This window comes from Triplophysa rosa, linkage group LG10 (genome assembly GCF_024868665.1).
Source record: "Triplophysa rosa linkage group LG10, Trosa_1v2, whole genome shotgun sequence".
Taxonomy (NCBI): Eukaryota; Metazoa; Chordata; class Actinopteri; order Cypriniformes; family Nemacheilidae; genus Triplophysa; species Triplophysa rosa.
This window is the reverse complement of record NC_079899.1, coordinates 25,042,451-25,055,335: the sequence shown is the minus strand read 5'-3', so window position 1 is coordinate 25,055,335 and position 12,885 is coordinate 25,042,451. Positions and strand designations below refer to the sequence as shown.

Sequence of the window (12,885 nt, the reverse complement as noted above, 5' to 3'; positions counted from 1 at the left end):
ACAGGTCATGTTTCCCTCGCTTTGGTTGATCTGGTGTAATAGTTAATATTCATTAGTCATGCGTTCACTGTAGCAAGATTCTTACTGGTCGAACGTCCCGTTACGTTTTTAACATTATGCATAAGCAATGCCTTTTGCCGAAGTTGAGTTTAGTGCCCAACTTTATGCTGCGCAGACCGATCGACGTACGACATTAAAGCATCGCGAGAGCAATTCGTAGACTGTGCTTATGAATCTTTCTCGCGGTAGTGTGACGTCAAACTCCAATCGGTTTGCGCAGCGCCGCAGAACGTACACAGACGGGCAGTTATAAAACCAGTGCCAAAACAGCATTCCTTTCAAAGCTGGAAACTGTACTGCGCGTACTGTACAACGGCGCTCTTGATCCCAGACATACTGATCTCTAACAGAAGGTAAACGTTTAACTTAACTTATTTTTTAACTTATTATTTGCACTACGCCACGAACTTTGTGCTGCAAGATTGTGTGTGCAAAGTTACACATTAGCAGATTTATCACTCCGTGCTTTTTCTGTGGCCTGTTTGTTTCTTAGTGTAAGGAAGTAAACGTGTTTTCAGATGAAGAAGGCGGTGTGTTTGAGTCTGCGGGGGTCTGTTGTGACTCCTCAACTTGTCCAGAGTGTTCAGAAATTTGAGAAAACTCTTGATATTTCAGGGTATGCGTCTTTTGTTTATTCATTCGTTTATTTATTCGTGTTTGCAAAAGAATGACAACAGTTAGTTTCTCAATTATAACTCTTTTGCTTCAGGGGTTTCATAAATGATGTCATTGCAAATGTTGGCATTGATAATGCTCTGTATCGAGCTGAGAGAGGGAGGATAACGCTGACTCAGGTGATTTATTTACATTCATGCCTTAATTTTCTACACATACACAAAATCTGCATTTATGTATTGTATATGTTACAAATAGTTTAGGATTAATATCATGTTTTGGTATTAGTAATTGCTGAAATGATGCAACTTTGTTTTAACTCCATGTAAGCTCTGCACGCAAACAAGTTGCAAAACTTGACTGATTTCACAAGTCATCTTAACTGTTAAAATGTCAAAGTTCGCAAGGAATAAAAACGTGTACATTATCATCTTCTGAACCATATATTGTATATGCATGAATCATTTTGTGTTTATTCGCTATATTTCATCTTTAATGGTTTTGACTGACATGACACTGTGGATGTTAAACTTCACAGATGATTCCTGAGTTTGAAGCGGAATGTCAGAAGGTGGCATCTGAAAAGAGTTTGTCTTTGCCCGTCCAGTTCTCTGTTCAGAAGCTTTTGGATGAGATCAGGCAGGTGGAATTCAATAAGCCGATTCTTGAAGCAGCATCTGTCCTGCGTCATCATGGTATTTTTATAACGTTCCTGTTGCAACGCTGAAGACCAGTTTAAAGAAATGCATTTTCCGAATAATTCTTGGTTTCTCTCGAGGCATCGCCACCTGCGTTCTGGCCAACATCTGGGTTGATGACACCGATCAGAGAGAGAGCACTGCGAGGATCATCTCTGTCTTGGAAAGACATTTTGACCTGGTTGTGAGATCTTGCCATGCTGGCGCCCGAGTCCCTGAGCCGGACATCTTCAACAATGCCCTCAAGAAACTTGCTGTTACGCCGCAAGAAGTAGGTGCAGTAAATCATCTCACAGAGCTCCAAATATTTTTACAGATGAATGTAAATGTTTATACAAACTTTATACAACATACAGTAGGTCGTGAGTGATGTTCTTTGCAGCACTGGACATATTTACCCCAACATGTCAACATGATTGTTTATCGTACAAATAGTTTTAAATATCATCATTTTATGATAGTAATACGATGCACTAAACACATAGTACTGTAACAAGCAGTGTTTATCTGGGTCTTCTTTTTCAAATTGGAATACCGATAGATTACATTCCCTAAAACGTATTTTAGAAACAGCAAAACACATTGTGAATTGTTTTTTTTATTGTTTTTAACAAGTCTGTTTATTTGTTATCTTAACCATGCACAATTAGATTTATTGTATTTCGCATTGTTGCAGTATGTTTCATTATTTTGCTTCACTGCTTTTTTCAACCCTGTCAGAAACCAACCCGTGACCTTCCGCTGCTGCACTATATAAACAACATTCTGTTTAATAAATCTTTTGTGTTTTAAGGCAGTCTGGCTGGATGTTGCTGAAGAAAGTGTCAAGACGGCTGAAGGTTTGGGAATGACTGCTGTTCAGATCCATGACATCACTGAGGCTCTTCGGGAAATCAAGAAGTTTACGGGAATAGAGGTGGAAAACTCTGATTCCAAACCATTTGTGTAGAGAAACCATGTCATATTAAGAGACTCGAGTTATTGTTAGATTACCGTATGTTTACTGCATATTTGTAAGATAACAATCTATGTTCATTGACATTAAAATGTTTATGTTATCAAGTTATTTAAGTAAGGGATAATACAAAAACTAGCCGTGCGTTAAAGGGTTTTAATGCACGACATGGAGGCCAAGAACCACCCGACGCGAAGCGCATTAAAATCCTTTAACGCACGGCTAGCTGTGGATTATCCCTTACTTAATGCACACCTTCCGGCCAATCAGAATGGAGTATTCAAACAGACCATGGTATAGCTTTTATTAATGCATAATGGAAAGTGTGTGTCTGACATTTAAATCATGGGTTTGTCTTGATCCATTTACATGGTCCAGTGATATGACACTTTAGTACAAATATTGTATATATTCTCTGAATGAATACGAGGTCATGAAATCGGTGTGCATTATGATTATAAAAGAATAAACAAAAGGCTGTTAAATGGAGCAAAACACGTCACAATCAACAAAGATTTCACGTCAACCCCTGCTCTTCTTTACAGGTCACCGATGATCTCCAACCACCATTTTGTCATCCTGAAGATGTCACGCATGGATATGTGAATGTTAAGGTAACGTAAAACACTGCGTTTGTGAGCGTTCACTGGAAGCGTGGAGTTGATCAAGTGTGTTCTTCTCTTTATCAGCCAGGGGTGAAGATTCACTATGTGGAAATGGGCGACGGGCCACCTGTCCTTCTTTGCCATGGATTTCCTGAGAGTTGGTTTTCTTGGAGGTACCAGGTGAGGAGCCCCGGCCTTGCAAGAGCAGATCAGGATCACAGACCTCGAAGATGTTGTTCACTGCACAATAAGATCGAAAGATGAAGGAACTGTGCTCATTGGACTGAGGATGATGTGGCTTTTGTGGTTAAAGTGCAGACGAGAGGTTGTGGCTTCAAACTCCAAACGGGGTGATTTATCAAGGATTACATAACACGTAACCACAGGCTGCTCCAGAAGGATTGTGCCTGTGGTCAAAATATAAATTGCTTTGGGCTACAAAGGTCTTTCTGAAGGAAGACAAATGCACCAATGAGGATCCATTTTTATCCTTCTAAACCATGCCTCTGAAAGGTCACTTAAATGAAATTTAATCAATTGAAATAAGCCCTAACTCTTATTATTCATCTTGTTGCATTACTCATTATTAGCAACCACCCTCAGCACCGCTTTGTATCAGAGTTTTGCTCAGTGTTATTTTTTGTTTGTTTGTGGTGGATTCAGATTCCTGCTGTGGCCGCGGCTGGATTCAGAGTTTTGGCCCCTGACATGAAAGGTTACGGTGACTCTACTGCACCCGAAGGTCAGACCTAATTCTCATCATGTGGCACAGGCTTTAAATGTGTGTTTTTATTGTTTGCGAGTACCCCTAGTGTGCTAAAAATACGTTAGATCAGAAATGAACTTTTAGTCCGTGTCTGTTGGTTTTCACATCATCTGTATGCTTGTGTACAAACAAAAGTTGACTCAAGAAATGTTTAGCAGACATACGCATTAAAGGCTGCAGACATTTTGAACGTTAGAAATTAAACCAAATTTGAAGTTTTCAAAACTTTCATCACGTGCTTATAATGATGAAATGTAAGTTTGTGGGGTATTTATTTATTATTATTTATTTATTTATTTTTGTGGGGTTTGTTAGCTGTGGGGTATGACTTTGCAGTAAAAGTCAGTTTGGTGTCATTTGACTTTAAACCGTGCAAAGAGTACGTAAAGTACACGGCACGTTTATGTTTCATTTGGGACTACACGTATTATTGTCCAATAAAATGCTTTCTCAAGTGAGAAAGCGAAGGATTTTGAAAACTGCTAAAAGTTTGTATTTAAAACGTGTGCGTGTACCACTTTTTGAAACATCATGTTTCTGGGTCTCAAAGTGGCATGAATTTTCAGAGAATTGTATTCTAGGCCTGGAGGGATTGAAGCGGCCCTGTGATCACTGCGGCAACACGCTGAGAGTGAAATTGAGAAGCGTTGCTCTTCACCATGTGTGCTGCATTCCGAGTTAACATAAAGACGAGCGTGCCATGACGGTGCATGTTTTGTGCCTAAATTTTATTATCAGCCGATACGATAACATTCAAAATGATCATTTATCGGCCGATACCGATATGGAAGATAATTTATCGTGCATCCCTAACTGAAACTTTATAATAATCATTATGATATGTTGTGTTTTATTTCCATGGGTCCGGGCAGACATTGAGGAATACTCTCAAGAACAGATTATGCTGGTAAGAAAACTTAACTTCCGTTTACATTTGTGATTTTTTTTTGGATTCATTGCACAGCCCTGTGTTGACGTGTAACTCTTAACTTATTTTAGGATCTGGTGACTTTTCTGGATAAGATGGTATGTCTGTTTTTATTTGACACACGCATATCATCTCTTTATGGTGCAATTAAAGAATGAAACATTATTCCAGGATGACTGAATTGTGCTCGGATCGTATGGGGACACGGAGTCTCGTGTGGAAATGTTCTTGAGAATCCGCTATTCTATGCAGTTTTGCAGGTCTTTAAATAGTACGGTGGTTTTAACAGACATTACAGTGTTGAGATGAGATGCCACAGCGTTTCCCCTTTTTGCAGCCACATTTACATATGTACAACACACACTTGTTTATCAAAATTGTGTTGTCTAGTTTGTCCGAGCACGAGTATATCGCTGCTGTCCTCCTTAAACCTTGTATCTCGTCATTTGTTATTTTTTGTCATGAATCATTACTATTGTTGTTATTGGGATTTGGAAATATCTAACTAATAAAAGGTATTAAAAAGTGATTTTCACCTTTGACAAAAGTACAGAGTTCCAGTTTCATTTCCTGAAAAAATCCGGACATCCGAGGTTTCGGAAGGACAGCGATGATATGACGACTGCCGTTTGGTTATCTGGGCGATGTGTGACTTCTGCTGAAGTGAATGTGTGAAACTGACGTCGTGCTTCTGTTCACACTCTTATCACAGCGGCGTATTTAAAGTTTCACCAAACCAGAAGTGATATAGGAAATGAACTTAATTAGACGAGGCTCTCCTTCTAAAGTCATTAATTACTGGTTTGGTTCTGGTCTGGAAATATTTTTTTTTTTTTTTTATTGAACTAATGAATTGACGTCTAATTCTAGTCATACATGTGCCCAGTCACGCTGTGCTTGAGTTTCTGTGCGATGCGTTTTCCCATCAGACAGTGTCAGGGTGGGGTTTGCAGGGCGGCGTGTCATATTGTTGTGAAGGAGGTTATTCTTTTCTAATTATCTACTACAGTTCATGATCCAATCATGCAAATTATCTCTAGAGAAAATCAAATCATTGTGATGTAGCGAGGAATGATTTTTATTTCTGTGTGAGACTTGGAGTTAATGTGCTGAACGACGAACTGAACTGAACGGCGAATGTTTTGCTTTTTTGACCTGGTTAGAACAGTTTACATTTTAAGCATGAATATTTCGAATTTTAAGTAACTGAATCTATTTTTTTTGGGCATAGTTCGGTAAATCACACAAAAGATATGTCCAGCTTAGGCGTGTCACAATATTGTGATATTAATACTCATAATTATTGATATTGTGTTAATACTTCACATGATAATATTGTAAATAATTCATTGCCAGTATCTGGTTGGAACTTCTGTATAGTTGGTGGTGGTCTTCACTAGAATAATATATTGCCTAAACAGCCACTTCCTCTCTGCCTTCATACAGTCATATTTTGAGGGTAACTCATTGGCCAAAAAAAGAAAAACACATAATAAATTAAATGAAAGATGCATTGCATGTTTTTATTGCACTTATCGCAATGATAGCGTTATCGTTATTGGCCATAATCAGGTAGTAAAAATCTGATATTGCGAAAGCCCTAGTCCGAGTCATACCCTCATATAAAGAAGTAGTGTTTTTTCCAACAGAAATATTTTTTGCATTATGACTTTTGAGGTAAATGCCAAAAAGAAGATTTAGATTCCTTGTGTCCTGAAATAAGACTCATCTTTGGGCAAAAATGTGTTGATGCTTGATTTCGTCATATTTTAGGATGAATGTGACCCAGACGTGTCATGTGCATTGATGTGTTTGGTCTTGGGTCTGCAGGGAATTGCTCAGGTCACTCTGGTGGGTCACGACTGGGGCGGTTCTCTGGTGTGGAACATGGCTCAGTATCACCCGGAGAGAGTCAGGTACTCACAAATACACTCACACATCACAAACCAAACACGCAGAATTGTGTTCAGGTTGGCAAACGGTCATTCAAGAAGAACTTGTGTGTTTGTTTTTCCGGTGGCGACATCCAGAGCCGTGGCGTCTCTCAACACACCTCTGTTTCCTGTGGATCCAAACACAAACCCGCTGGAGAAACTCAAGGCCATACCCATCTTTGATTATCAGCTCTACTTTCAGAACCCTGTAAGTGAGAACACCACAGATTCATGGGATGTTTATCCAGACTGTATGAATGGCTTTTGAATGACTTGATATTAATGCCTTGTTCCAGGGCGTTGCAGAGGCCGAACTAGAGAAAAACCTGGAGAGAACTTTCAAACTGATGTTCTTTGCAAGTTATGAGACTGTAAGTTTTATTTGATTTTTTTATACAGCTATTTGCTATATATTCTATAACTATAGTTATATGTTCTTACAGAAAAAATGTGTTAAGTTACTGTAGCCGTTTGTAAGGAAGTCACAGATCGAGATGAGGAAGACAGATGGTGTTATTAAACGGCTGTGATGGTCTATTTTCAGCGTCTGTGTGTGAACTCGAGATGGCCACTGTCATCTTTCTTTCTTTCTTTCTCTTTCTTTCTTTCTTTCTTTCTTTCTTTCTTTCTTTCTTTCTTTCTTTCTTTCTTTCTTTTCTCTGTTAATATTACATATTATAATACATTCTACTTAACATTTTGCATATAAAATATATTACAAATCGTATATAAAAAGTGTTATTATATATATACTAAATATTTTAGAATTCTTTTATTTAATATAATATTTTAGTTCAAATTGCTACATTTAATTTACATTACTTTAATACCGTATTTTCTTTTTAATTTGAATAAACAAGTAACACGGTACATAACAAAAGTCAATGACAAAGAAAAAAAACAGACCCAGCAATATTAAGACAGAACGATAAAGAAGAATACAATGTATACATAGATAGCAGATTACAATAAGAAACATAGAAAACAAAAGAAAGAAATTGCTATTCTACACATATATGTGGCTATAAGTATGTCATGATGGTATGTTGTTTATGGCGGTGATGTGTTTTAATACAGTACATTTCTGTCGAAAACAAATCTCCAGGATTTTCACAAACAGCCATTTTGTTTTTAAATCTTTATTTTAAAACAAATGTAAGACAAAAATGCAAGGTGGTGGAATTGATCCCTGGTGAACTGCAAGAATCTGGTAACACAGGCATCTTATTGTGTGATCCAAAAGCAGATGAAAGAGGCGAGTCGTGCAGTCGCTGCCGAATGACCCGGAATCATAATGAGGGCCACTTAAAGGGCTCCATCCGGCCCTGTGATCCTCAAGTGATGAATGACAAACATCAGCTTCAGAAAAACTCACACTGAATTCTAATGACACACAAACCCCGAGTGATGCACGACCTGCTGAAAATAACAAAACAAGGGAAATCTCCACGACTGAGGGGGATGCTCGCTGTCAGAGACACATTCACACGAATCGCTCCCATTAATCAAACAAACAGACCCTTTATTTCTTCGCCGCCAATTCTAAGGTGTTACGTACAGGAAAAGGGATACCTTGAAAATAATGAGAACACTATTCTCAACTTTGGGCACTTTGTAGCAACTCATGCGCACAAAATACTGTGAAGAATTTTGCTTTTGCATTGTGGATGCTACAGTTTTAATTGAAGAGTTTAATTTTGTCACAGAAACATCCTCCGTTACGCTCCTCTGGGGTCTGCGAGAGAGGTAAGAAATGAAAATACAATTCTTAGACAGATTCTATGTATTATGTGAAAACACAAAGATGTAAATTCATGAATGTACATTCGTGCACGCATCAGACATGAGTGTTGCTGTCATTGTTTTCCGTACGTTTCTTTTGTTTATCAGGTGGATTGTTTGTGGGCGCACCTGACGATCCGCCCCGCAGTGCCATTTTGAACGAGTCTGCCCTGCGTTTTTATGTTCAACAATACTCCAAGAGCGGCTTCAGGTACATTTACTCCAAAATCACTGTATTATTTATAGTTTCATATTTCTAGATTATGATTGTTAGAAAACTCAATGGGATTTAAACTCAGGACGCGCTTCTGGATTATGGAATAATGTTCCTGTGAAATTTAGGGTTGAGGTTTGGCTGTGTTTTTATTTCCGTTTGATTTGGTTATGTTTAGGTCTAGTTTGATTGTGTGTTTTAAAAATATATTCTTTCAAGACCAACAAACAATGGGTCTCGCGCACTAATAATTGCATTTATACAAAAAGTCAAACTTCATGGTTTATTTGTAAAAACGTTTGTGCACATATGTGTCTGCGTTGTTAGTGCTTGAGACTCGATGTCCTAAATCCCGTTACCATGGCTTCATCTTTCTTCTCTTCTGCAAGATTCAGAAGATTTCCGGTGACTGTGTATCTGTTCAGCCTCGGGAATTGATCATATACAGATGTTCATTCACTACACGTAGATGACATGTTTTCACCGAGGGTATGGTTCTGTCTCAGGGGTCCTCTGAACTGGTACCGTAACGGGGAGAGGAACTGGCGTTGGATGTGTTCCAGGCCGAGGGGCAAGGCAAGTGTCCACCAAATGATCCGCTTCACTGCCAGAAGACCAGATCTCCGTCACTGTCAAAAACAGCCCGATGCAACTCATCCCACATCTGCTCCGACGTGACATCGGTTGAAGCGTTTCACTGATACACTTTTCTGTTTATACAGACACTGACCTCACGAGGCAACGCAAACTTTTTCGGGGGCCGTATTTCATTATTTGCGTATTAAGGAACAGTTCATAGATTCATATGTTCACCCAGAAATGAAAATTCTGTCATTTACTCACTCTTGTCATTTCAAACTAAGATATTTCAAAAGAAGATATTTTGAAGAAAGTTGGTAACGGAACAGCGCCGGCACCCATTCACTTCTGTGGTATGGATTGCAAACCAATGTCAATGGGTGCCGGTTAACATCATTCTTCAAAATATTTTCTTTTGTGTTCTGCGGAAGAAAGAAAATCACACAGGTTTGAAATGACAGAATTAAAATTTTTGGGTGAGCTATCACTTTAAGAAATACCAAAAACGGAATAACAATGTGACATGAATTAACTTAGCTTCCTTTAACGGCAGTCATGTTTAGCTCAATAACACGGTTGGTAAATTAGTTTACGTATAATCACACAAAGAAAAAATGTCTTCCACAGATTATGATGCCAGCTTTGATGGTGACCGCAGGAAAGGACCCCATTCTTCTGCCAGTCTTTGCCAAAGGCATGGAGAAGCTGGTGAGGTCACTTCTTACCATTCTCTCATAACATTTAATTCTGTGTTCACGTCATGTGGAATTCCTGCCCCTTACAAGAAATACGTTTATATTAGTAGCACACATAAGTAGACTTGTTTGAAATGAAAATAAAAATCCGTCCTTGTCCGATATCCCTGTGGTGAGCTTCATTCACATGTCTAATCTTTAATTCAGTGTCACTTCGATTTCAAGCACCTGCCAAATGGTCAACGCAAACCATTAAGGCCGCTTCCATTTTGTTTGTTTGTTATTTGTCATAATAAAAACAAACACCGGTCAAGTGCAAGAATTAGTAGATATCATAAACACAGTTGGGTCATATTTGTGGGGATCATTTGTTATTGTGTGCCATGTTTAATGTCAGACAGTGTCATTTGACACGTTTGCTGTACTCATATCTTGTCTGTCTGTTGTCTGAAGGTTCCAAATCTCAGCAGAGGACACATTGAGGAGTGTGGACACTGGACACAAATGGAGAGGTATGATGGAGTTCAATGATGTGTTCAGAATGAATACAGATATACTGACATTAAACAACATCAAGGGCTTTTTATAGCGGCATGTCACGTGTCTGAATGACTCTTAAATGACATATTACACATCTGTTTAAATGTCAGTATGAGGCAAACGGGCTTTCCAGGAAATTGGAAAACAGTGAAAGGTATACAAAAGGCATTCTGTCCTTTAGTACTTTAATCTCATTCTATTAAATATTACACCGTGAAGTAGTTTTGCTAGATTACATGCAGAAAGTTTCATGAATGGATTTGATTTCCAGTGAATACATGCTGATAAAAAATGAATAAACGAAAGTGCATTTGAATAGGTCAACTATCCCTACTTTTAGGAATCCTGTACGAAAAATAAATGTTTAAAAAAAGTACAAACAATTCAGATTTTCATGAAGAGTATTTTAATTTAAACATTAAAAAGATAGTTTTGTTCTGTTATCGGTAAATCGTATGGTAAAAATTCAACCTAAAGTCTGTGTAAACATCGAATGGAGCTGAAAGATGTGGACTTTGCCTCTTGACTTCACTCTTACAGCCATTAGTTTGTCATAAAAAGAGAAACATATTCAACATATTTCCTAGGAAATATTGCAGACATTGGGATTTATATGAAAGACAGCTCGGATGCAGGCCTTCCATCATAAAACGGGTTTAGTGATTGGACAGTACCGTCATCCAATCACATACATGACAGAAACATGACGGTGATGACAGATATCAACTCGCCTCCAATGTTATGACACCTTAATGTGCATTTCACCATACAGACAAAACATTCTTCATACTGTATACCGACTGGGATTTAAACAATGACCTCAGTCCTTCTTCCTCAAGGACTTTCCTTTTTCTGGAAATAATGATAAAGCCAGACAGAAACAAAAAGAGACCGTTTCAAAATCAGGTTTTTTTTACGTACTATTTATAGGTCTGTGTTTAGATAAAATGATCGTTTTTATTCCATTCTGTGAACTACTAACAATATTTCCCCCAAATTTGAACCAAAAATATTGTTTCTATCTGCATTTATTTGTAGAAAATGAAAACTAGAGAAACAGGAGAATAATAGATCTCACCTTTGCAATTTTTCCGATCTCAAAAACGGCAAAGAAAACAAGTTCAGATTCACTTTTAAACAACACAACAGTCATATTTCTACATGTATTTAGGAAAAGTTCAAAAATGATTTTTAATGTGATAACCTGGATTTTGATCACAGTTTTCATGTGTCTTGTCACATTGCTGTCGGATGACTTTGTCATTCCTGAAGTTAGATTTTGTTGAAATTCAACAGACACTGGACTGAAATGACCACAATACATCTAGAAATGTTGATTTGAAATGAAAGTTTAAAGTGGTCTCTTATTTTTTTCCGCAGCTGTAAAAGATATATGCATTCTTTTATTGATTTTGGACTGAAATGTGACGTGTTTTTCAGAGCTTTGCTTTACAGAAGTGTTACTTCTGTTATGTTACCAAGTATCTATGAGCTCCCTAACCAAGTGCATTATTGTGACATGATTGCGTTAGTTTTTGTTAAATGTCTTTACTAAAAATTCACACAGTGGTGTTTGCGGGATATGGTTTAACTGCAACTGGCCTGAAACTGCTGCCACGTTATCAGGTGTGAATAAATGGAGACCTCACCGGTCACCGATATGCCACATTTCTCACTCCATCAACTGTTTTTGCATTCACTTCATGAGAAGCATTATTCTGTTAAACTGTGCTTTTCTAAAAAAGAAAGATCTGATATCTTCTAAAGTACTTGTATGTTTGTATTTGAAAGCCATAGACCGTAGAATGCGATTACTGTTTTTATTTCAACACCCCGTGTTCTGGTTAATATCCTCAGTGTGACGGTTAACGAGTGGATCTGATCGGACAGAGATTTATCATTCCTCTCCGTGTTGACCCGAGGGCTCGATAGCTCGACCCGTGAGGCTGTAAATTATTTGAATGTCTCTTGACCCCTGTGAATCTATCAGACCCTCCACTGAACTTCACTAATCAATAGACGAACGCTGACATTTTCAACCGGACACTAAATGCCTCGCTTCATTTAAAAAAAAGGACAAGCGAGGTAACCCTCTGACCCCATCAGAAGGGTTTAAACATGATATTTATGTCTTACAGAGGGGTCAGAAACGGCGGAGCTCATTTGTGGTTACCAGGCGATGTTTTCAAATGAGATCACTTGTTATGTTTTCTCTCATCAGACCTGCAGAAGTGAACACAATCCTCATCTCCTGGCTGAAGGAAACGCACCAGAAAGCCTCCATTCCTGTTCATCCGAAGCTGTGAGATGACCTTGATAAAGCGTCTTGTCTTGCCTCGCTGAAAGTAGAACACCGTCATGTGTTATTTCAGCAGTTCTTTGCTTTCAATGAAGTCTTTTGTAACCATTTTTAATATCAAAAAAGCACAGCTTTCCATTTTGACATTTTAATATTAATAAAAGGTTTTGAAGGTTTTGAATTTTGAAGATTTTGAATGAACGGACTCATTAATG

General features: G+C 38.1%; 1 protein-coding gene across 1 annotated transcript; it reads left to right on the top strand.

Annotated features, from left to right (window-relative positions):
• Nucleotides 1-302: 302 nt before the first annotated feature.
• On the top strand, nt 303-12,858 carry ephx2 (epoxide hydrolase 2, cytoplasmic). The gene is made up of 20 exons (XM_057344333.1): nt 303-413; nt 554-676; nt 770-854; nt 1,214-1,370; nt 1,454-1,644; nt 2,167-2,289; nt 2,874-2,942; nt 3,018-3,113; nt 3,597-3,675; nt 4,572-4,606; nt 4,699-4,725; nt 6,458-6,543; nt 6,658-6,769; nt 6,858-6,932; nt 8,268-8,307; nt 8,452-8,554; nt 9,064-9,133; nt 9,764-9,844; nt 10,285-10,343; nt 12,593-12,858. The coding sequence occupies exons 2-20, from the start codon at nt 579-581 to the stop codon at nt 12,675-12,677; spliced, it is 1,671 nt and encodes a 556-aa protein (XP_057200316.1). The 5' UTR covers nt 303-413; nt 554-578; the 3' UTR covers nt 12,678-12,858.
• The last annotated feature ends 27 nt before the right edge of the window (nt 12,859-12,885 follow it).

What these genes read in the sequence shown, in the direction of transcription:
- ephx2 (XM_057344333.1), top strand. Translation starts at nt 579, where the DNA reads ATGAAGAAGGCGGTGTGTTTGAGTCTGCGGGGGTCTGTTGTGACTCCT. An exon ending in CTCAAGAACAGATTATGCTG is followed by an intron (nt 4,607 to 4,698) that starts GTAAGAAAACTT and finishes AACTTATTTTAG; the next exon opens with GATCTGGTGACTTTTCTGGA. An exon ending in TCTTTGCAAGTTATGAGACT is followed by an intron (nt 6,933 to 8,267) that starts GTAAGTTTTATT and finishes ATTTTGTCACAG; the next exon opens with AAACATCCTCCGTTACGCTC.